At 52.0% G+C, this 22,159-nt stretch overlaps 7 protein-coding genes across 7 annotated transcripts; 2 read left to right on the top strand and 5 right to left on the bottom strand.

Moving 5' to 3' along the window:
• Positions 1 to 12: 12 nt before the first annotated feature.
• On the bottom strand, positions 13 to 764 carry QC762_114650 (uncharacterized protein). The gene is made up of 2 exons (XM_062885883.1): positions 314 to 764; positions 13 to 242 (listed from the first exon to the last, which is right to left on the bottom strand). Exons 1-2 carry the CDS (start codon positions 673 to 675, stop codon positions 26 to 28), a joined length of 579 nt encoding a protein of 192 aa, XP_062748897.1. The 5' UTR covers positions 676 to 764; the 3' UTR covers positions 13 to 25.
• Positions 765 to 7,824: 7,060 nt separating this feature from the next.
• On the bottom strand, positions 7,825 to 9,503 carry BNA6 (nicotinate-nucleotide diphosphorylase (carboxylating); the record flags this gene model as incomplete). Its single annotated transcript, XM_062885882.1, has 2 exons — positions 7,825 to 8,628; positions 8,687 to 9,503. 2 exons carry the CDS (start codon positions 9,501 to 9,503, stop codon positions 8,522 to 8,524), a joined length of 924 nt encoding a protein of 307 aa, XP_062748896.1. The 3' UTR covers positions 7,825 to 8,521.
• A 994-nt stretch (positions 9,504 to 10,497) lies between these two features.
• Positions 10,498 to 13,711, bottom strand: ARG6 (Protein arg-6, mitochondrial; the record flags this gene model as incomplete). The annotated part of the gene is made up of 2 exons (XM_062885881.1): positions 10,610 to 13,711; positions 10,498 to 10,553 (listed from the first exon to the last, which is right to left on the bottom strand). The coding sequence occupies exons 1-2, from the start codon at positions 13,188 to 13,190 to the stop codon at positions 10,498 to 10,500; spliced, it is 2,637 nt and encodes an 878-aa protein (XP_062748895.1). The 5' UTR covers positions 13,191 to 13,711.
• Positions 13,712 to 14,214: 503 nt separating this feature from the next.
• Positions 14,215 to 15,822, bottom strand: SNC2 (Vesicle membrane receptor protein (v-SNARE)). Its single transcript, XM_062885880.1, has 4 exons — positions 15,345 to 15,822; positions 14,802 to 14,963; positions 14,676 to 14,745; positions 14,215 to 14,611 (listed from the first exon to the last, which is right to left on the bottom strand). The coding sequence occupies exons 1-4, from the start codon at positions 15,435 to 15,437 to the stop codon at positions 14,595 to 14,597; spliced, it is 342 nt and encodes a 113-aa protein (XP_062748894.1). The 5' UTR covers positions 15,438 to 15,822; the 3' UTR covers positions 14,215 to 14,594.
• Positions 15,823 to 16,391: 569 nt separating this feature from the next.
• QC762_114620 (uncharacterized protein) lies at positions 16,392 to 18,738 on the top strand. The gene is made up of 2 exons (XM_062885879.1): positions 16,392 to 18,095; positions 18,154 to 18,738. The coding sequence occupies exons 1-2, from the start codon at positions 16,934 to 16,936 to the stop codon at positions 18,441 to 18,443; spliced, it is 1,452 nt and encodes a 483-aa protein (XP_062748893.1). The 5' UTR covers positions 16,392 to 16,933; the 3' UTR covers positions 18,444 to 18,738.
• MRP2 (40S ribosomal protein mrp2, mitochondrial) lies at positions 18,659 to 19,573 on the bottom strand. The gene is made up of 3 exons (XM_062885878.1): positions 19,160 to 19,573; positions 18,932 to 19,103; positions 18,659 to 18,876 (listed from the first exon to the last, which is right to left on the bottom strand). Exons 1-3 carry the CDS (start codon positions 19,264 to 19,266, stop codon positions 18,814 to 18,816), a joined length of 342 nt encoding a protein of 113 aa, XP_062748892.1. The 5' UTR covers positions 19,267 to 19,573; the 3' UTR covers positions 18,659 to 18,813.
• A 563-nt stretch (positions 19,574 to 20,136) lies between these two features.
• On the top strand, positions 20,137 to 22,137 carry QC762_114600 (uncharacterized protein; the record flags this gene model as incomplete). The annotated part of the gene is made up of 4 exons (XM_062885877.1): positions 20,137 to 20,618; positions 20,683 to 20,798; positions 20,853 to 21,529; positions 21,586 to 22,137. The coding sequence occupies exons 1-4, from the start codon at positions 20,551 to 20,553 to the stop codon at positions 22,135 to 22,137; spliced, it is 1,413 nt and encodes a 470-aa protein (XP_062748891.1). The 5' UTR covers positions 20,137 to 20,550.
• Between the last annotated feature and the right edge of the window lie 22 nt (positions 22,138 to 22,159).

Below are 22,159 nucleotides of genomic sequence, written 5' to 3'. Positions count from 1 at the left end.
CCAACCTATTCTGTCGCGTTCCAGCCTACTTCTGTGTTGAACTCGGCACTCCCTCTACACTCTCTGGTAAATTCACCACTGTCCTCGGTTTCTTCAGCACTACCCTTTCCGACTGCTGATTCTTTCGTAAATGAATCTCGAGCACCTTGGTCTCGGGAATTGCACGAGGAGTGGACGACCCTGGATTGCTGTTGACCTTGATGGCGCACCGCTCGCACCAAAAAGTGCTATCACTATGACGGCTTCCGAAACGAAAACCTTCTGTTAGCATAAAGCCCAACCTTTCAGGACTGGTAGTTGGCCTGTGACGTACCAAGTCAAACTTCGGCCTAGTTCATCTCGAACTGAAACCAAGCACGTGTCCTTGATTTTCTTCGTCTCTTTGTCCAGTTCTGTCCGACTAGCGGCATCATCCCGCCCTGTTCCCGTTGTCGACATGGAGCGAGCGCCAACATGGCTGAGATTCTCTTGGTTGGTCTTGCCCGTCGCCAATCTGTCGTCAGATTCCGGGTACGCAGCAACGTAGCTGCCAGAGGGGCCTTTCTCAGAGGAAAGCCCGTACGAAGCATCCTCCTCGTCCTCGTCAAGACGGAGCATGGCTGGGTAGGATGAAAGAGGGGCGGTTGTTGGGCCGGTTGACGATGTGGTTTGCTCTTCGCTTTTTATCAAAGTCATGTTGAAGTACGGTGTCTTGGGTAAGGTGGTCTTGAACTGCTGTTCTGGTTTTGGATACTGGGACGCTGATCTGAAGTGTGAATGTAGGAAGACTGCTCTTGACGAAGGAATATCCGGACTTCTACGCTTTTATAAACCACACATTCCAAGTGCTACGCTGTAGTGTTCGTGCAGCTTCTGTCACGGTACCCTTCTTGAGACGTCACAGGTTTCGATTATGTGAGCCAGAAGACGGAGTCCCGCCTACCGTGGCGCCCCTTCCTTGCTTGCTACACTGGTTGTAATCAAGCGACGGGAAGGCACATATTTACACCACACCGAGTCCAATATCTCAGAATTTGGAGTGTGGAATCCTCGGGAAAATGCAATGACGCCTCAGAGAGAGATGGTGGTAGTTGAAGGAGTGGTCTAAAGAACTATGCGGTCTTTTGCTGAACGCCTATCTTTCCCTGGGTCGGTCCTCAGAATGCGCTTCACTTGGAGATCTCCAGAAGATATCCAACTTCAGTCCTGTTGGTGCGGCTCAAATAGCGGTGTGGTATGTATCTACCCTCACTCGCTGAACGACACACGTTGGACTAGTCTATTATCAGGACTGTCGCTTCAGAACAATTATGACTGGCTCATATTCAGACCGGATGGCATATTGCCGTTCACTTATACGGCTCGGACACACCCGGGCACAGGACTTGTCCTGCACGGAGCGCTGCAGACCAAGGGAACAGGGGCCATCGCCGCTTCAGCCGGCTTATTCGCTTTTCCAGAGTGCTGTCTGCGCCTTTCCGGAGGGGTTGGGCAGCTATGGATATCGACTTGGTGAGTCGTAGCCTTTCAGACAATACAGCTGTGGAGACCAGCAAGGTTCATCCCTTCTTTGGTGAGCAGTTATCTCTACCTGGAAGGCCATAGCCTCTTATCACAAGCCCTCGCCGGTTGTAAAACCGGATATCACACCCGAAATGCGCTGCCCTTTTGCCGTCACGTTGTCAGAACTTCGCGGCCCAAGGCGACACGGAGACATTTGCGGGCGGCTCGTTGCCCACAGAGCGTTAGAGGGCGAACCTCGCTTTCCTCCGGCATGAGGGGAAACTCGTCACCATTGTAGACAACAATTCTTGCTGGAGTCCATGGGGTAGTTGTGGCGCGACAGACCAGTTGACGTTTGCCCAAAGTTCTCACCCGTGCTTACTCGCAGATCAGGGGCAGCTTTGCTGACCACCCCTTTCACAGATGTACACCGCCCTTCAGATCATCAGCAGCCTGTCGGAAAATGTTCTATGTGGAACCGTGAGAACTTTGGATAACTCACGAGAAAGCACGGCGGTGGCACTCAGTAACCATATCCTCTTCCCCTGAAAACAACAAGAGAAGAGGGGACGGTTAATCGAGGCTTGAATCGCTTTTGGCCGGTCCTCTTATCTCTTTCACCCCATAAAGATTTCGAGGCGGCCATCAGCCGCTGCGGTGTGACGTTTCGCATATCCTTTCTACTCCTGTTTCCCCCACATTTTTACGGGAGGCTACCGGAGTGTGGTGATGCATGCGGAACCCACCATACGTCGGGCTCATCAACAACGTGAAATCATAAAAGGTACCCGAACAATACACTGAAGTACTTGGATATACCTAACCAAGAGCGATGAAACGGTCGAATCACATTTGGGGATAGGAATGGCGGAGAATACAATGAATGAGCAAGACCATGGAACACCCGAAGATGAAAGAGTGAGAACATCAAGCCTTATGCAGGAAACCGGTGACGTGCTGATTGGATGGCGAAGGAAATACACGGGGGTTGCTGCAGACGGGGAGGAGCTTGACGAGTGTCAAAAGAAGCCGGCAAGCTGCTCGCAGCATGCGTCAAACTGAGGCATTTACTCTCGCCTCAAACATTCTAGACTTGGGGTGGTGTTCAACGACGAACCGAGATTATATGTTCTGCGGATAACATCCCATGAGGCTGGCCGCCGAGAACAATGCCCAACGTCATATCAACCAACAATATTGGCTTGGAGAACCCCTATGCCCAAAAACCAGGAGACAAAATCCTGTTCATCGCCATGCTTCGGTGTCTATATTCTATTCAGATTCATCGTCTCTGGCCTCTTTATGTAGCCCAATCTGCACTTTCAATCGTTAAGACGAAAAGGGGAAGGCTGAGAGATTGCGGAGAATGTGGACAAGAGGAGACCGGCGAGGCCAACCTATCACTTCTCACAAACTTGGCGCTCTTCCTATCCCCTCCTCCGGTTGGCAGTCGCGTATCGTCACAGGCGAGCAGCCGTTATCCGGTTCTTCATCCGATTCTGCGCTTCGGTTTGAGCACTTGTTGGCTTTTGCTCCCACTTTCTGGGAGCGCCCTCCCGCTCCTGCTCCGCATCTTCATGTTCTCTCTTCAAAGAGGGATGAAAAAGAAGTGCACTTTCAGAGCCTCCTCTGCTTGCATACCTTTTCCCAACTTCTTCTGCCTTGTATCATTGGACGACCTCAAGTCAAGTGAGATCGATGTGGAACGTTGCCTCACCTGCACCCAAGAGGCTCATTTTTCAACGGCTTTGAGGAAGTGTGGTTATTTGCGCCGCAGGCTTTAACAAAATTACAGCACCTGCATTTCCCCAGTACGGGTATCACGGCGATCTTGTCAGATGAGACTGGGCTGCTTACATGGGATATGACACCTCACATATTAACCAGAACAATAGATGAGGTAGGTAGCAAACAATCTCGACCGGAGTGTTCTCCGGTTCATCGCCAACACGCATCTCCGGGTTCGAGACACGCTATCAAATCACATCCTGCTACCCAACTTACAAAAAAAGCCATGATCTGTGAACGAAGATAGACTAGGATCATTTCGCCTACGTCTTCCGAATCGATGCCCCGCGTGCTCGCCAACCCAAGAGACCCCCCAACGTCGCCGGAGAAAGAAACGTGCTGTTTGTGTCACCAACGCCCCAGCCAGCCAACCAGATATTCGATAAACAATTTGTCGACCCCCTCTAACCGCACACCCCCAAGGCCCGGCTTCCAGGCCAACCAATATGACAACCTCCTCTTTCCAGACAGAAACCCAATCCATACCCATTCCCTGGCCAGCAGGAAACAATCGGTCACCTAATTATAGCAAAAAAACAAGAGAAAACCCCGCTAGCAAACAACCCCTTTTATGCATTCGTCTCTTCATCCCAGTTCATCAATTCCCACTCTTGTTTGTCACCCCTCCAGAAATGCTACTGAAGCCACACCACCCAGCCATAGTGTGGCCTCGCTGGGCGGGCTTTGCTCGCTCGCCAACCAACCGGTTCGTGCTCAGTTCCCGCATCCGTTATCCGTTCCCGCCACCGCCTCCTCCACATTTCTCGACTTCAATCCTCCACCGCTTGTTTTTACGATCGTCATGAACGAGAGCCGAAGAGTGTAATGCCGCCATTGCCGCCGGCTTACTCGCGGACCAGTAGTACACCCCTCTCTCACCCTCCCGGATTGTTTGATGACAGGGCAGTTCGTGTAACTATTGGGGTGTTTGGCTCAGTTCCTAGGGCGAGAACGACGGGAAATGGTGAGTGGCCGTTGTTCCTGTTGCGGTTTTGATGGTGGTGTATCCAGTAGAGAGCCGATGTCCTCTTGTATTTTTCTTTGAGCGGCAGCTTGATAGGCTTGTTTTGACTGCTGGATGTCTGTGGTGTGGTCTTGCCTTTGCTGGTGAGATGTCTGGGTGGTTTGGATGTAGAGGAGGGTCCATTCAGTGGGCTTGGGGGGTTTGGTTGGCATTGTTGTTTGGTGTGAGGAGCCAGGTAGCATACATGAGTGCATGTGGCGCTGGGATGAAGAGAAGAATGTGTTCAAGGGTAAGTGTTGAATGTGTATAGATGGTAAAATCTTGTCTTCCATGAGGGACACGGAACGAGACAGGAAAGCCGGCAAGCTCACCTCTTATACTGATGAGATACTCCTCCAGGTGTAGCAACGGCAGTCTGCCCATCGAGCCCCAGGCCCCCCATATCTCCAGTCTCCGCAGAATACCTAACCACGCATCCTCGAGACGAACCAGACATCCCGCATTTTCCCCCTCGTTTCCCTGAAAAAGCGACATACAACGGTACTTGCATCATCTCTCTCAGCCCGATCTGCCGCCTTGTCTCTCTTCCTCTCTTTCTCAAAACGAAGTGCTGGATAAGGTACCAAGCGGAACCCATGACGACAACAAAGACAAGGCTGTAAAAACCTCGGTAGTAGATCTCAACCGCACACACCGCTCACCCACTACGCTACTGCCGGACTTCCCGACGACCACTAAACAAAGAAGGGAGGGGGGGTGGGATAGGACTGATGTCGAAAACACCATCAACAGCCCTCCCAGTCCCAGTATCAACTGCGCACTTAAAAATGAAGTGCCATTGGGGTCCGCATGTGAAATTACCCAGCTGCAGAAGCTGAGACATCAACCTCCACAAATCAAAAGTCAAACAAACTGACATTTGACAGATGCATCTCGTAGTACGCCATCAATGTATAAAGCAGGGGGTAGATAAACCGGAGGCAAGCATCTTGACAACATACCAGGCACATGATCCTTCAATGCAACCTAGCCACGTGGAAATTGGGAGCCTCCTCCTCCTCCTCTGATCGAGCGTGACGTTCGTCAGGAGGGCGGAGTTGCGGGGCGTTAAGTACAGACTGCGAATGCGAGAAGCGACCGGGTGTGGTTGGTAGGCACCTGGGTGGGAGATGCCCACTGTGCGACGTCCTTGTTGAAGTATACAGACTTTTTGCGCGCGATCTGTGGGGATGCTGCTAAACCTCGAATGGCTCATCCTTCTGAACGAATGCGTTCATGAAAACGTCGAATCAGGCATCCGACGAGGAAGCATATGGTGCTTCAGATACGTAGGTACCCTAGACTAGAAACATGCATTGCCCATCTGCGTCGACATCTCGTGCAAGTCAAGATACAGTAACAACATGTTTCGAGTCCTGAAGGCGACATACTCAAGATCCAATCGCAGGCGAGTTTTGGTTCTTCGCAGCCATCAGTAGCCCCCAGAGGGGTGTTGTCGGTTATCTTTACATACAGCACTGCAGTTTCAGGGGCCCCTGAGCGTTGCTAGCTGCAGCTTGCATTAGAAGAGCTGACAGGGGGTAATTGGTGGGAGAGTTCAAAAGGAAGAAGAAAATCGACAAGGCTTCAGCCTGCTTAATTCGTGAAGAAGACTCGGAGATAGCTCTGTGCCATGCATCTGCAGCCAGGTTTAAAAGCGAAAGCGAAAAGAGCCGTTCAAAGTGGTTGATCATATATGATAGGAGAGGAGTTGCGGAATATTCGAAACAAGCCCCTGTAGATGCTTGGGAAGATCATTTCTTCCTTGTTGTCTCGTGCTTTTGCGGAGCTTGGCCCGGTTCTTGCTGGAGGACCACGGAGCTTAACCCGACTCCCGAGTCTTCTGCAAGTGGAAGCTGCTGGCTGACTATCTGAGTGGGCTGCGGCTGCTAAAGAAGGTTAGTGTGAGCATTGCTGTTTCTGACTCTCGCTGCTTGGAACGAGCGACGATGAGGGTGTAAGTTGCGCCAATACGATCTCTTGATGGCTCAGAGGTTGCTGGCACGCGAGAATATTGTCAGTGGGTTGCAAAAGAAGTAAAACTCAAACTCAAGGTGGTTAAGAGGAGTCATTCCAATCTTGAGACAGACATGAGATGCTCTTTCCTCGGACAACTTCCTGATGAAAAGAGCATCGCCGTTTCCGTTTGGCTGCTGTCCAGGAACTCGTTAGGCAAGTACAATCAAGCCCCGGCCAAAAGGATACTCTGAAACAAATAAAACTCTAAGTTTTGGCAAGGCCACCACTACATGAAGCCCACAAAATCCTGAATTTGGACAAATAATTCCTGCCGATACTCACAATCAAGCTGCAAATCCACGTACTTGGACAACCTCGCCTCGATCTACTCAACACCCCGATCTGTTCACCCCCTTTCGGCTGCGTTTTATCGATCACCACCTACCTACCAGTGTGAATCACGACGAAATGACCGAATCACAAGAGGATAGATACCCCCGCCCTCATGGTAGAGTGGCTGTTAAACCTACTGCAACATGACCCTGGCCGCAAGGTGATGAGCCGTAGGACCGAGGGATATGTGAACTTGTGTCTTGATATTTACAGAGCAGATGAATACGGCCCCTACGAGGATACAGAACTCGGCTACTGCGTAGATTGGACCCCCTCGCCCTCCAAGGGTGTTATCAACCAGAGACTCTGTGAAGATGAGCGTTATCACAAGGCACGTTGGAAGTTGGAAGACTTTCTGCGAGACGTTTGGTTTCTACCATACGGCTACTATTCGCCACTGGTGGTGAGTCCGGTGATGGACGTTGTGGGGGGCACACATCCACGGTATGGTGCACAGAAGAGATGGTCTCTATTCAATTCATCAAGATGCCGTGGCTTGATATCTTCCAGGCCACCAGGCACGAGTTGGAATTATGCAGGCGGTGGTGCTCTCACATCCATCTTTTGCCGCCACCGAAGGACAACCCTCCAGGCCCTATGATAGAACTGATCAAGAAACTCAACTATCAGGCGATTCCTTGGAGCACGCCAGACGAAACCTTCTGGCTTGCATACTACCATCTCCAGCTCTACGCAAAGCAAAATCCAGTCTCCCACACCTTGTTCCGAGAGCAGATGGGAGATGGCGATGATAGGCGGAGTTTTTTTCGTCAGGTCTCAGTCGATATCTGTGACCTGAGGCGGAATGAAAGAATAAGTGACACAATCAGCTTGGATATGTGGAACAGTGTCATGGCTGTAGTTCAACGCACCATAGAAGACTACTCGGAGGAGATCGGTGAGAATTAGAGGGACGAGATATTGGCATGGTGTACACCCAAACACGAGGATAATTACTGTGATTGGAAACCAAGGGAATTGGGGAGGATGGCGGGAATTCTCTTGGAGGACTATGACTACGAAGATTGGTAGACCCGGGGTTCAGAATACAGATTCTGGATTTTTTTTCTATTTTGGGCCTCTTTCTAATGAACTCTTTTACAACGATGCCCGTATCCGGTTTTGTACTTTGGAACTTGATGCAAGCTCATCCTGATGCAGACCAGATCTGTTTTACCTTAGGTAACTTACTTGATAGCCCACAAAAGACCTAACGACCAGCTCCGTCTTGTGACCATCCAAAACATGGCCTTCCGCCAAAGCAACATAAGGGGTGTGGTTACTCCAAAACAACAACTAGGCACCCCCGTCTCTCCTATGATGATCGAATATGGATATCCCACCCCCTCGCATAGATTCCCTGCTGCCTCATGGCCATCCCTCCATCTCCTGTGCCGCAGCCGAGCATCACTGCTCCCCGAAACGTATAACTACCGGAAAGAGAAAAGGGACGTCGGGATAGCCACGTGGGAACAGGGGTATCTGCCGTGTCGGAGACCCCGGATCCCGGGCATCCTCCAGCCTGGACGGACGAAAAGTAGAAGAAATTAATTCTTGCTGCAGGGAGTTTTGCATGGCCGGAGGGTGGGTGGTATTGCCAGCAATATTGGATTTCCTTCTAAACGGAGACTACCACCGGTAAGAGCCAGGCAGAAACCAACCACATGCAACAAGCATCTGCATCTGATCAAGTTCCTTGCAGGAAGCCTCTCCGCGGAATATCTCATCCAACAAGGGAGTTTGAGCTGTCAACCAAAAAAGAAACTTCTGTTGTTATGCGTCAGGCCATCTGCCTGCCCCTGCTAGCCACGAACATGTCTAATCGCTAATCAACAAACCCAATCATGTGCAGAAATACAGCTGTTGATGAGAAAAGACCTCTGAGACCCCTAACATTCAGCTAGCCACCTCGGGGCCCTGGCCTTTTTCCACGCTAATCTTCAGCGAAAAGTCAATATGGCGCACCCCCTGATGAATCGAGCTCGTGGAAAGGATATCGATATCTGTTTTTCACCGCCGTTAGCAGATATCCATCCCCGTCACAACCCAAAGAAAACTCACCATTGCAAATATAACTCTCCGCATTATCCTCCGTCAACCCCCCCGAAACCTCCAACAAAAACTCCCTCTCACCCTTCCACCTCTCCCTCAAACTCCGCGCCGCAACCTTCACCCCCTCCCCGGTAAAATTATCCAGCATAATCACATCCGCCCCCGCCCTAATCGCCTCGTCCGCCTCCTCCTCACTCTGTACCTCCACCTCCACCTTCAAACTAAACCCCCCCGCCGCCTTCGCAGCCTTCACCGCCTGCGTAATACTCCCCCGGCTCCAAACATGATTATCCTTCAACATCGTCATTGTGCTCAAATCCATCCTGTGAGTATCCGCCCCCCCAACCAGCATCCCATACTTTTCCACCAGCCTAAACCCCGGCGTCGTCTTCCTCGTTCCCGCCAAAATCCCCTTGTACCCCGCGCTCCGCAGGTTAACCAGCAGCCGCCTGCTCATGGTCGCAACCCCCGAGCACCGCGCAAGGATGTTCAGAGCGACACGCTCGCCCTCCAAAAGCCCATGCGCAGGTCCCGTGACGGTAGCCAGTGCCTTTTTACCCCCGTGCGTCTCCACGTGGGAGCCCTCGCGGGCGTGCCACTCGACCGTGCAGCCGCACTGGGTGAAGACCTCGTTAAAGAAGGGGACGCCTGCCAGGATGCCAGAGGATTTTCCCCACAGGGTGGCGGTGCGGAGGTCGGAGCCGACAACGAAGCCGCCGACGTCAAAGGAGGGGGTGTCCTCTGCCAGCCAGGCCGTGATGGAGGTTTTCCATGAGGCAGGCAAGAGGTGCTCAAGGTGGCCGTGGTCGATGGGGAGGTCCATCATTTTGAACTGTGGTGTTTTGGAACTCGACGGTTACTGAAAGTTTTCTGTGTTGGTGACGTAAGTCGAGTAATGACTTCGTCTCAGGACTTGTAACAAAGAAGTGAATGAAAATTCCCAAAAAGTGTGACGATAAGAGCCAAAGTTATAAGCCGAGGAATCCGACTTCTGGCGACGAGAACGTGATGCTACCGGTTGAGTGGTGGAGATGACTCGAAAAGCAATGGAGGGGTAGGCTTTGACAGGAGGGGCTCAAAAAGATGCGGGAAAAACATCAAAGCAGAAGGGGAAACCCGGACGGTTTATCAGGTGTTCAAAGGTCTCCACACTTGACCTCACCTACCCTTTGGAAGCAGGAGTTGCCACTGGGCGTTTGCTGTGCCTTCTCACCTTCTCTGGTCTACTTGTAAGCTCAACTGGCGGAAAGAGCGTTGAATCGGCACATTCAACCTCGCCGCAACCTCTTCAACAGTACACAGTAAACCCGCCACCTTCAGATTCTGATGTTGGAGACAAAGGCCGTAAATAAACCTTGATCAGCTCAATTGACGAATGATAACCGGCTTCGCAATTGACCTACCCGATTGAGTCAAGTGCTTCGCTGGATATAACCGACACAACTCCACCCAGCTCATCATCACAACTGCCCCCTGTTGCTGCCTCTAGAAACGCTTTTCTCCATACAGCTTTTTATAAAAACTAACCATCCGAGTTCAAAACAAACCCGCTTCTTTCTTCAAATGCCAGCCGAATAACCGTTTTTCGAGTTCCCCTTGAACTCCATAAGACAACAAGGAAACCCAAAGTGTCCACCACCATCGCATCAAATATGTATAATCCGTACGGAATGAACATGAACATGAAACCCAAGAAAAGCTTTCTCCCGCTAACAATGAGTGGCAATCGATGGGGATGGCACCCCTTGATGAACCACACCAGAACCTGCTTGCAAAAATATATATGTACGAGTATGCTTTATAAGACTTGCTTCCGCATCTTACATGATGGGGATGCCCTCATATTCAGCATAGCCAAGAGCAAGGTTCATGTTTTCTGATCACGATGTTAGCGTCAGAGTCCTGTAGATAATCCAGAGTGAATAAACTTACGCAAGCACTGAGTAGCGGCACCCTTGAGAAGGTTGTCAATAGTAGCGCAAACAACGACACGCTTCCCAGTCTTGTCAACCTCGAAACCACCAATCTCAACACCGTGCTTGCCGCTGATGTTCTTGACAAGAGGGGCCTCGCCAACAACCTTGACGAGCTTCTCGCCAGCGTATCTGTCCTGGTAGATCTGACGAATGTCACGCGAGGTCATGCTCTGCTTGAGGGGGATAGAGATGGTGTGGTGGATACCACGGAACCAAACGGCGACGTGGGGAATGAAGGCAACCTGAGCGCCGAGCTGGCTGCTGACCTCACGCTCGTGAATGTGGCCAGTCAAGCTGTAAGGGATGAGGTTGTTGGTGAGGTTGTCGACATCGTTCTTGGGAGAAGGCTTGGTACCGGCGCCGGAGTAACCGGAAACACCAAAGATGTGAGGCATACCGCCAAGGTGCTCAACGAGGGGGGCAATGCCGAGCTGGGCAGCGGTAGCATAGCAACCGGGGTTGGCAATCTGAGTGGCATCCGCGATGTTGTTTCTCTGGACGAGCTCGGGAAGACCATAGGTCCACGAATTGTCGAAGCGGTAGTCGGCAGAAAGATCGACGATAACGCTCTTGTGGTTGGAGCCCTTGCGGCCCTCGTAGACAGCCTCGACAAAAGGCTTGCAAACACCGTTGGGGAGAGCCATGACCCAGCAGTCGATGTCGCCACGCTTCTCCATGTCACGAACATCGTCGGGGCTCAAGCTCTCGTAGATGACTTCGCTCTTGTTATAGCCCTCCAGCTTCTGGCCCGCAAGCTCACGGGACGAGACATGGCGGAGATCCATGTTGGGATGAGAGTCGAGGAGGCGGACGAGCTCCTGGCCTGTGTAACCACGAGCACCAATGAGGGCTACCCTCGCAGGGCCCTCCTTGGAGGCATTCTTCTTGCCAATGGGAGGGTTGGGGTTGGTCTGGGTAACATATCCTCTCCCAGTGTTGAGACCGAAGGCAGGGGCGGAGACGACGGGACGGCGAGCCAGGGTGGAGTAACTCCGGGTTTGCTGAGCGAACGGCTTGGAGCCGGTCTTGGCAGCACGGTGCAGGCGCGACTCAAGGTTAGAATCGCCGAGCATAGCACGACCATTCAGGGTGAAATCCTTCATCAAGCGCATGATCTCGTCACCGTTGTCAATGCCATACCAGAACATCACGTCGCCATCGCGAGTGATGCTCCCGTCGGCCTTGTCAAAAAACCAGCCAAGGTTCTCATCGTCCTCCTTCACGGTCCATACAAGCGAAGGGTGCTCCTTCTTGAGAACAGTGAAGATGTTGTCAGCAACGTTCGTCAACCAGCCGGACTTGGTTATGGTCAGCGTAGCAAGAGTGGCTTGACGACCATCCTTGGCAGGAAGGACAATGGCAAGAGCGTTCATGTCGCCGTCATAGTAGGCCTTGAAATCGTTCTCGTTCAGGTACTCAAGGTACTTGTCAACAGTCTCCTTCGCGTCGGGACCCTCACGATCCCTGACCAAAACCGACTTGAGCGCATCGAGATCCTTGAACTCGGACAGGCTGGTAGCTGAGAGGAGTTTGCTGCCGCGGCGGATCAAGGTGCCAGCGCCGGAATCAGTGAACAGCTCCTTCTGAAGGTCACCTGGGTGGATGATGGCCACACTGGTCGCGCGTGGAAGGGTGTCCAGGAGCTCCTTGATCTCCTTAATCTTGAGGCGAGTGCCGTATTTGACCCACTCCTGAGACATGAGGTGGTCGAATTCCTCATCGAGGTTGATAGCGGAGATCTTCTGGCCAGCAGCGTCAAACAGACCACCCTTCTCGGAGAGGTAGACCACCTTCAGAGGCTCGAGAGCGCGAGCAAGCTCAGCAGCGGCAACATCGGCGTTAACGTTGAGGATCTGGCCGTCGTCGGTCTCAGCCATGGAGGTAAGAATGGGCAGGTAGCCGTTGCTGATGGCCGTCTCGATCGCCTGCTTGTTGACACCAGTAACCTTTCCTACCAGACCCCACTTCTCCTTGTTCAAGTACTCGGCTCTGAACATGCCAATGGTCAGAGGCTGAGCATGCACACCCTTCTCCTCCAGCTTGTTGACGAGTTTCAAATTCTCCCTCATGAACAGGTCGCGAGCTACTCTGAGCGTCTTGACGTCTGTGACACGGATTCCCTCCTCGAATTGGGGCTCGACACCAGCCTGCTCGAGCAAACTGTTGAGCTGAGGACCAGCGCCATGGACAATGACGGGGTAAAGGCCGACGGTATAAAGGAAAGCCAAGCTAGAGCACAGTTCGTCGAGGTAGTCGGTCAAGATGGCACCGCCAACCTTGATGACGGCGAATCGCTGGGAAGAGACGGATGTGAACAGAGACAAGTACTGCTGCACCTCTCTCTTAGATCCCACAGACGACAAAGTCTGCACTATCATGCCCCTTGTGGTCAGATCTGTCTTCCGGGTCGCAGACGTCGAGAATGGCCTCTGGCAACGGAGGGACGCAGCAACGGGAATGGCACGGGTCTTGCCCGGCAGCCGTCGAACGGTACGACGGGCGCCTGCCCGGAGGGCAACGGCGGTGGCGGAGAGCATCTTAGAAAAATGTGTATACGAAAATGTGTTATATGCGTCGCGAACCGGGGGGTCGATGTCAGATCTGCGGTGCGGGAGAAACGAGCTGGGTTACGCTCGGAGGGAGGACGGGAGGAAGAGGAGGAAAAGGAGGACGAGCGTAGGCGGATTGGCTGTCGAGGAGGAGGAAGGGGGAAGGAGGAGAAAAGTATGTTGGAAGGAGGAAAATCTGCGGAGGGGAAGTTGCAGCAACCGGGTGTGGTTGTTGTGTGTGAAGGGCGGGACAACCTGGAACCTAGTCGCAGCTCCTAAACCGCAACTGGATCCTCGATTCGTCAATGAGTCAATTGGACTTCAGAGGGGACCTGCCGAGGAATTGGACGGGGAAGCACCCAAGTTGACGCTGCAGGAAACGGCGGAGCCCTCTTGAGAACCCCAATGGCATCAGCGAGTCTCGATCGGAGTAGGCTAGAGTTGTGGATTGCTGGCCGGGGACGACGGATCTGATAAGAAGTCGGTCAGGAAAAGAGGTGGAGGAGGGGCAACCGAAAAATTGAAGACCGAAACCGCAGTGGAGAAAACACCCACCTTGGCTTTGTATATTTTCCTGTGTAGCTGCTACACCACTACAACTCTCAATGAAACCACCAACTGGGAACTTCTCACTACCCGATCTTTTCCCTTGATGAGAATTTCACCTATCATAGAGCTCTGAGAGCTTGTGCTAGGAGATAGCTGCGAGCACTCAAGGCCACAGAAAACGTTGCCAGTCTTACCAAACATTCGCCCAGTGCAGGTAGAGCCGCATGTCCCCGCTGTGCCAAGAGGAAGACACAATGTATCATCGCATTGCCATGCGCGGTTTCCCTAGCACCCAGACGATCTGATAAAAATTTTGACCCATGGCCTGATCTCCAGCCTTGATCTATCAGGGTGTCAATGTCCGAGGCACAGCGGGGGATGCAGTGGATGGTGCAGTAAACTTCCAGCCGTTCCTCAGGGTCTTGAGCATTGATTCGAGCTACGAGGACATCATCATGGCACGCTCCAGAGCACACCAGCACAAATGCCATGTGAAAGCGTCGTGTCATATCTTAAAAAATCATCGTCACTACTATCTTTGATTAACCATATGGGGATACACCCTCTCCTAACATCATAAGTACAGGTGCATGAGAAAGCTATTGCAACTCCCAGACTGGGGAAAAGGCTCCATGCAACACGCAAAGACGGCCGCCCCGGCAACTACGTAAAGAGCTCCAGCCAGAGAGACCGTCGAAACAAAACAAGAAACTCCCGGAAGAAAAATCAATCCCAGACAAGAACTATCCCTATCGTCGTGAATGTTGGTCATGCGTAAAAACCCAGATTCGTGTCCATTCAGATCGCCTCGCTGTCGTCATCGCCAAAATCATATGGGTTGATTTATCTCGTAGCAACAACTGTAGGGTGTGGTTAGCATGGAAACTAAAACATTCGATGCCGCGACCATCGTGGTATACATACCCGCAGGGATGATAATGATGGCGAGAAGGACGATAATACCGACAATGAGCCAGATGCGCATCTTCATGTCCTGTAGCGAAATGTTAGCATCCTGTACCAACCAGTTCAGCCTTGAAGTATCCATACCTTCCACCACATCTTCTTGCGGACTTGGTTGGCACCACGGCGGAAATTTTGTGCGGACATGGCCAAATCGTCGGTCTTGTTCTGGAGACTATCAAGGTGCTCACCACGCTCGGCGACCTTGTTGACATTCTTGCGCATGACATCGACAGTCTCGTCGATTTGCTAGAGAATTTGTTAGCTCGCTCCCTTTGAAAGAATAACCTGAATTTTGCCCATAATCTCTACCCCCGATCGACATAGCACCCAAAGCGCCATCATCGCCCAACATCAGCCCAAGCGCATCACCGCAGCATGAAAGATGACTTTTTTTTCCACTGCAGAAGTTCTCGACTAGCTGCAATTTCATGCCCCATCCCTCAATCCCACAAAGTTCGTAAGGGGTGGTGTTGTTGATGCCGCGAGAACGAAGGGTGGTGATGTTGTTGGCTGATGGACCAGTCGATCGGACTCTCGGGAACAGCGGCCTTGGGCAGACCCACGACTCAAGTTCTCCGTCTCCCATCTTGTCTCAAGAACGTCGAGTTAAACTGCGAAATCACCCACCTGCTTCAAAGCTTGCGTCCTGGCATTGCCGGGATCCTGCGACGAACCCTGCTGGCCGGCGGGGATATAAGGGTCATACGGCTCGGAAGACATGTTGATGGATGACGACTGTCGCTGGCGACTACTGGTGGCTTAAAAGGGGTCGATTTCAATCAAAGACAGCAAGAGGCGTGCAAACTCGCTCGCAGATGGTTTCGCGCGGGTATGAAGCGATGGTATTCGTGTCCTTGAGGTCGTAGGGAGGTGTGTTGGGGGAGCGAGATTGCGAGGTGATGTAGATGTTCCTTGTGAGACTGTTCTGCGGAATGAGAAGAGACAGGCGAAACGAACAGGAGGCTAGAGGAGAGCGCAGGGAAAGTGGCTGCGCCGCTAAAACCGCTGGGCCGACCCATACCTGGGTTTGGATAGCTCTTAACGGGGTCACACCGCTTTTCGCCTACCAAGTGTTAATGCAGGCCGTCCAAGCCACTGCCCAGACCGACCTAGGAACGGCTGCAAGGTCCAGCGCTGACGACAACTTCCAGCCCAGCACATGTGCTTTGTTCAACCTCAATGATATATGAAGACTGTTGAGACCTTGCACATTCTTTGATGGGCCATATATAGAACAAAACCCCTGAACTCAGAGCTCACTACTAGTGATGAACTAAAGCGCTGTTTTACAAGGAGCTCTGAAAGCTCGAAAGTCCAAGTCCAAGGAGAACCCTTGTTTAGGTTCATAAACGCAACCCAGGCCTCGCTGTGTATGAAGCCGGCTGCTCATGAATTGCCTGGTTGTTTACTACGTAGCCAAAGCAGTAGAGGCCTTGTCAGTTTTCTCCAACAATAGCATGAACATGACACCAGGCATTCCCAGCTTCATTTTACTCTCCGTATCCGTACGAAGTTGAATCTTGTTGGCCATCTGCAACATCCCGTTGTGCGATCAGCGCTCAACTCTGATTGGACAAATCTCTTGTCAGCAACAGGAATTTCAGCCACAGCAACCACTTCAATGACGCTGGTTGTAAGCACCGGCGTGCAAACTTGGGATTCCATCGACACCCCAGCCTTCAGCCGCTGATAATCCCAAGTAGAATCTCATGAGCTGCGCAGAAAGAGCTCAGCCAGTATTTTCTGTTTCAGGAACGGTTTCATCGCCGTCCAATATGTGCCACGGCGGTTGCGAGACTACCAATGGACATTACCCCCGCATTCTTCCAGAAGCACACATGCTTCTCGGATTTCTCCACACATGCGCTTGTCAAAGCCCATCAGTGCCAACGAGTTGTTCGGCTTTCCCAAAGCTGTTTCGATGGTGGCCCGGGGCTGGCATTAACTTATCAGGTGAATGTGCTGTATTTCAGTGCGAAAGTTCTTTGAGTGGCCAGGTTCAAATGAAGGCCACGAGCACCGATTCCCAAAACTGGTCCAGCTAAATCATCAAAAGCATATATCTCAGAATCCGGTGCCATACATATAGAAATGCGAAATTTTATTTGATCTGTCGGGATGAAAGTTGTTATTGGTTGGCCGAAGCCCCGAGTAGCCAACGGGTACCTACGGGATTACATAACCCACTCCGATGGCGCCAAGAGGCGGATGGGCGAATGCCCTGCATGCAAGAGCTAGCGCCGATTTGGTTTTTTGTTCAGTCAGCCTTATCAACTCCGTGTCCGCCACTGTCCTGCTGGATATTGGTCACCCAACAAAACAACCTCCTCTCTTCCGCCACGACCATTCCCCCACTCCCGCCAAACATAGCCAGTCGATCTCGCAAAATGGCCTCACCAGCACCCCTTCAAAGGCTCCAGGCCCCATTGCGACGGTCCTTGGCCCGAGCCGCTGTCCTTTCATCCCGAACTTACGCCACTATCCCTTCACCGTCCGACCCGGAGCTGACACAGTCATCGCCAAGCCCAACAGCCTCAACAACCCCCGCGAAGAAAGCCCCGCGACCGTCATACTTCAAAGACACCACCGTCGCCTCCTTTTCCGAGTTCGTGGGCTCCCAGTCTGCCCCCCTCTCCCTCAGCGAAGCCTACGAGATCAAGACCGTAGAGGTAGGCCCCGCCGGCCGCAAGCGCACCATCACCCGTCTGCCAGAATGGCTCAAGACCCCAATCCCTTCCTCAGGTGCCAACCCCAACTTTGGCAAGATCAAGGCCGACCTCAGGGGTTTGAACCTGCACACTGTGTGCGAGGAGGCGCGATGCCCGAATATCGGCGAGTGCTGGGGTGGAAACGATAAGTCTGCTGCGACGGCGACGATCATGCTTATGGGTGATACTTGCACCAGAGGGTGCAGGTTCTGCAGTGTCAAGACCAACAGGAAGCCTCCGCCGCTTGACCCGCATGAACCGGAGAATACGGCCGAGGCACTGGCGAGGTGGGGGTTGGGGTATGTGGTTTTGACAAGTGTGGATCGTGATGATTTGGCGGACGGTGGTGCGAGGCACTTTGCGGAGACGATTAGGAGGATTAAGCAGAAGAAGCCGACGCTGTTGGTGGAGGCGTTGACTGGTGATTTCATGGGGGACCTGGACATGGTCAAGATTGTGGCGGAGAGTGGATTGGATGTGTATGCTCACAACGTTGAGACGGTGGAGGGGTTGACACCGTATGTTCGCGACCGGAGGGCTACTTTCAGACAGAGTTTGAAGGTGTTGGAGCATGTGAAGGCTGTCAGGGGCAAGGAGGGCATCATCACCAAGACGAGTATCATGCTTGGTCTTGGTGAGCAGGAGCAGGAGATTTGGGATACGCTGAGAGGTAAGAATCATTCTGGATCTCCTTGAACAGCCTGGGCAAACGCTGACATGGAACACAGAGCTGAGAAGGATCGACGTCGATGTCGTCACCTTTGGGCAGTATATGCGCCCTACCAAGAGGCATCTCAAGGTCGAAAAGTACGTCACCCCTGACGAGTTTGACCTCTGGAAGCAGCGTGCTCTGGATATGGGCTTCCTGTACTGCGCCAGCGGCCCTCTTGTCAGGTCATCTTACAAGGCTGGCGAGGCCTTCATTGAGAACGTTCTCAGGAAGCGCGCCGGCGAAAGAGCTGCAGCCTCGGCGAGTCTCGACCAAGTCGTGGCCGCTGAAGAAACCAAGGCTCTCTGAGTCGGTATCGTAACAGTTTGGCTTCCACATAAATTTCTTCAACATGAGTAGAATGGCGTTTCACACTCCATACGTTGCTGTAGCGGTACGTTTTTAGATTGGATTGGTTGGGCTGCATGGAATCCGGCGTTAGAGGAGGGGGTTCGTTTAAAAATCGAGTTTATCATTGTAACATCAAATATACACAGCAGAAGAAGAGGTCCAGCCTGAATGACCTGAAACCTTTCTCTGCTAGATTTGTTGGGGCCAAATGAACCTTTTCTACACACCAAGTTGCCCGTATCTATCTTCCAACATTATGGCAACACCGGGCATGTTGCCAGACCATCAATTCTATTCATGCACCTCAGAACGCCAAAATACCATTCTTTTACCAAGAAGCCTTTTTCACACCTGGCAAATTACCTGCCAATGCTTCCATACGGAAGTTGTACTGTAAATATGGGTTAGCAATGACTCAAGCTCATCCCCAAAATCCAGTGACATACTCTTGACATCTTGAATGCTCTCAGTACACCTCTCCCCTTACCGCCCAAGACGCAGCGATTCCTGATTTGTGTTGGCCGGGTGTAGCAGTGCATCTGAGTGAGCTGGAGCTGGGCCATGGCGCGTGTCCTCATAGGAAGGGTGGTGTTCCGGATGATGTACCGGAGAGCTTGTCTGCATTTCATGTCAGGATATCTGCCCCTCGTGATCATCCCAAGAGAACCATGTACCTCTCGGGCTCCGCGGCCTCAAATGCCTTGCGCTTGGAGTGATCCCGGATGATTTTGATGTTGGTGAAGCACCCAAGATCAAACTTTTTAGCCCTGAACATGGACATCTTTGCGGTTGATATAGAGAAATAAGAGCCCGGCGGCCTGTCGAATGGGTCGGTCTAGAGGGTTCGCTGGCTGCTTAATTGAGGCTCAACTCCCGCACTCTTCTGAGCTGGAGCTGTGGATGATGCTGGCGGTCGTCCCGAGTTCTGCCGGGCGGTGACGAGTGAATTTCCAAAGCCCACCCAAAATCTAGAGCGCACGGACAATTCACCCGCCCCACTCAGAATTTGCAATCGTGCACGGCCTTTTCACACTCCATAGCAGATTTGCAGGCGTGCACGGTCCAGTCCTGGAAACAGTATATATTCTCGTCCACCACCGCCATTTTACTCGGTTCCTTTTTTTCTTCTTTAGCTCTCTTTGCCTTTTGGCTTAGATCAAGTGTAGTATCTGTTCTTTTCAGTTTAATCTCTGAAACTACTCTACGGAGTAGAATCGTGATTATCCTAATTTTTGTCTCTCGGCTGACTTTCCTCTGGGCTTGCCCATGATTGTCGGCCACAGTGTCCCTGGTATTACACTGCCTCCAGGCGACGCGAACCCTCTTTTCATTGCACTCTTGAGCTCTGCTTGAGATGTGAGGAAGAGATCCTTTCACATCAATCTTGTCATCAATTGCCTGGTTCAGCCAGCATTGCCATGTTTAGACAGCAAATACACTAACTAGCGGTTGCAAAGTCGGGCGGTGCTGCGTTTGCGTTTGGTTTGTCATGCTATGATGTTGAACAACTGAATGAATCTTTGGAGTTGATGTCAGTCAATTGCTGCTGTACTTTGAACGCCCGTCACATGGAAAATAGTCATAATTGCCATCAGGTCACTCTCATTCTCATTAAGTTGGTGTTGTTTTCGGCATTATTCGTCGGGAAGGCGCAGAAGAAGGCATCGTGCCGCCATTTTTGTTTGCTTCACTGGTGAGCTGGAGGTGGTTTGCTCAGGCAACTACTGTGACTCGCAACCATGGCATCGGCTGAGATTGCTCTCATGATACTATCTTCTGCCAGGCTCCAGATGGTTCTGGTCATGCTGCTTGTTATCTTCGTCATCTGAAGTTGTTCACCCAGCTGTTCCTTCCCAAGTTAGATGTGGTCTATAACCCTCATCTTCAACGCCATCAAGCTGGAAAAATTATCTCTGCGTCTCTCTCAGTAGTCGGCTCCAACTTTGATCCAAAAATCGAGCCATTTTCTCGCTGTATCAGAGAGAATACCACTTTGACATCTTGTCTTCAACTTCCTCTCCGGTACTGAGTCGCAGCCTTTCTTCCTCACTCACTTCGAACAACGATGTTCCGTCGCCGCTGGTCTGGCCTCCCGGCCGATCCCATTTTTCCAGCGAACATCTCTGAGCTCGGGTTCGTGACAATCCCCTGGGCTTGATCTTTTGGATCGCTCAACCAAACTAATGACCATATATAGCTACTTCATCAACGAAGATGATGAGATCCGCTCTCTCGAAAATGCCGACTACTACTTCCACTATTTCCTCACCAAGAACGAGCGCTACAACGACCGCCGCCGTTTTGCCTACAATGGTCAGACGCCTCCTTCTCCCGTTTCTGAGCTCACATGACTAACATCCATTGCAGAAGCCATCGGCAATGTGATTCACTCTCGCCTCGATGCCGAGTCACTCGCTCCCCTCCGTCTGCCCGTGGGAACCAAGCCCATTGACCCTCATGTCCCTATTCGCATCAGTCCCGACCTTCCCGAGCGCTCTCGAGTTGTTCTCATTGTTGGGGAGGACAACCAGCAGTTCGGTGTCCTCGCCCACCGTGTCCTGGGTGGCAAAGGTGGCATCACCAAGGGCTCGATCCTCAACCTTGTCCAGGCCTTGAAGAAGCAACCCTCTTCCTCGACTGACCCTACGCCCCCGGGAATCATCATTGCCAACCCTAGTGAGTTGTGGTGGTGGCCTGAGGGCAAGAGGGGGTTGACGCCTGTGGACCGCCATTACATTCCCATGACCAGCGCGGTTCACCTTGGTCGCGCCTACGACAAGGCCAGAAATGGGATCCCCAAGAATATTACCACTGCGGAGCACGTCAAGTGTGTTTTTGAGGAGGTGGTAGACAAGTTGGTTGGGAAGGACGTCAAGTTGGATATTATTGCTGTGGGCAATTCGGCAGAGGAGGTGGAGAAATATCTGAACGATGATGAGGTCTGGAAGAAGTTTGGGACGATGATAGGGGCGATGGTAGTGTTGGGGGGTTTTTATCACTCGGATGAGTTCAAGTGTGAGGGGTTCAAACAGTTTATGCAAGAGGTAAGAGGTTTTTGTACTGAGAGGAGGATAGAATGCTGACAATGCTGGTGTTACAGAGAGCTCGCGCCTATGCCATCCACCACACACCCCTTGACAAACCTATTGCCGGGTCTTTTGGCAACCCCGGTGCTCTTGGGTTTACCTCCTTTGGTTGCCCTGCTTTCAGCGCTGGCGAGGCGAATATGACTGAGCTGATGCTTATTGAGACACATCATAGCGTTCTCAACTGGCTGGAGAATGTTGCTTTGCTTGGGGAGGCGTACAGGAATGAGGATGTTCAGATCTATGGAGATGATGATGGAGTCATTCCGGAGGAATTTCTGCAGGCTTGGGGCGAAAAGGATGTGGAGGAGACCGAGAAGCACATGAAGGGGACCGAGAAGGATATGGAGGAGACCGAGGCCGAGATTAAAAAGGATGAGTTGCATGCATTGGAGGATGGCAATTCTGGCCATGATAGCACTCCTAAGAAGGAGGTCGCTGTTAGCAAGGAGAGTTCACCCGGCTCATCTCAGGACAGCAGAGTTGCTGCTGCTGAGAAGGAGGATGAGGAGAATGTGGTTCTCAAGGTCAAGGATCTGAAGGTCACGGTGGTGGATGGGGAGTAGACTAAGGCATCCATAGTGGGAG

This window comes from Podospora pseudocomata (assembly GCF_035222375.1).
Source record: "Podospora pseudocomata strain CBS 415.72m chromosome 1 map unlocalized CBS415.72m_1, whole genome shotgun sequence".
NCBI classification, from domain to species: domain Eukaryota; kingdom Fungi; phylum Ascomycota; class Sordariomycetes; order Sordariales; family Podosporaceae; genus Podospora; species Podospora pseudocomata.
The sequence above is the reverse complement of the archived record's forward strand: the minus strand, read 5'-3'. Positions and strand labels throughout refer to the sequence as shown.

Coding starts and splice junctions, on each gene's coding strand:
- QC762_114650 (XM_062885883.1), bottom strand. CDS start 675: ATGACTTTGATAAAAAGCGAAGAGCAAACCACATCGTCAACCGGCCCA. Junction 243..313: donor CTAGGCCGAAGTTTGACTTG/GTACGTCACAGG, acceptor TCGTTTCGGAAG/CCGTCATAGTGATAGCACTT.
- SNC2 (XM_062885880.1), bottom strand. CDS start 15,437: ATGTCTTCCGAGCCGTATGACCCTTATATCCCCGCCGGCCAGCAGGGT. Junction 14,964..15,344: donor GGACGCAAGCTTTGAAGCAG/GTGGGTGATTTC, acceptor CAAATTCTCTAG/CAAATCGACGAGACTGTCGA. Junction 14,746..14,801: donor GCAAGAAGATGTGGTGGAAG/GTATGGATACTT, acceptor ATTTCGCTACAG/GACATGAAGATGCGCATCTG.
- QC762_114620 (XM_062885879.1), top strand. CDS start 16,934: ATGCCCTGCATGCAAGAGCTAGCGCCGATTTGGTTTTTTGTTCAGTCA. Junction 18,096..18,153: donor GATTTGGGATACGCTGAGAG/GTAAGAATCATT, acceptor CATGGAACACAG/AGCTGAGAAGGATCGACGTC.
- MRP2 (XM_062885878.1), bottom strand. CDS start 19,266: ATGTCCATGTTCAGGGCTAAAAAGTTTGATCTTGGGTGCTTCACCAAC. Junction 19,104..19,159: donor GAGGCCGCGGAGCCCGAGAG/GTACATGGTTCT, acceptor CATGAAATGCAG/ACAAGCTCTCCGGTACATCA. Junction 18,877..18,931: donor GAGCATTCAAGATGTCAAGA/GTATGTCACTGG, acceptor CCATATTTACAG/TACAACTTCCGTATGGAAGC.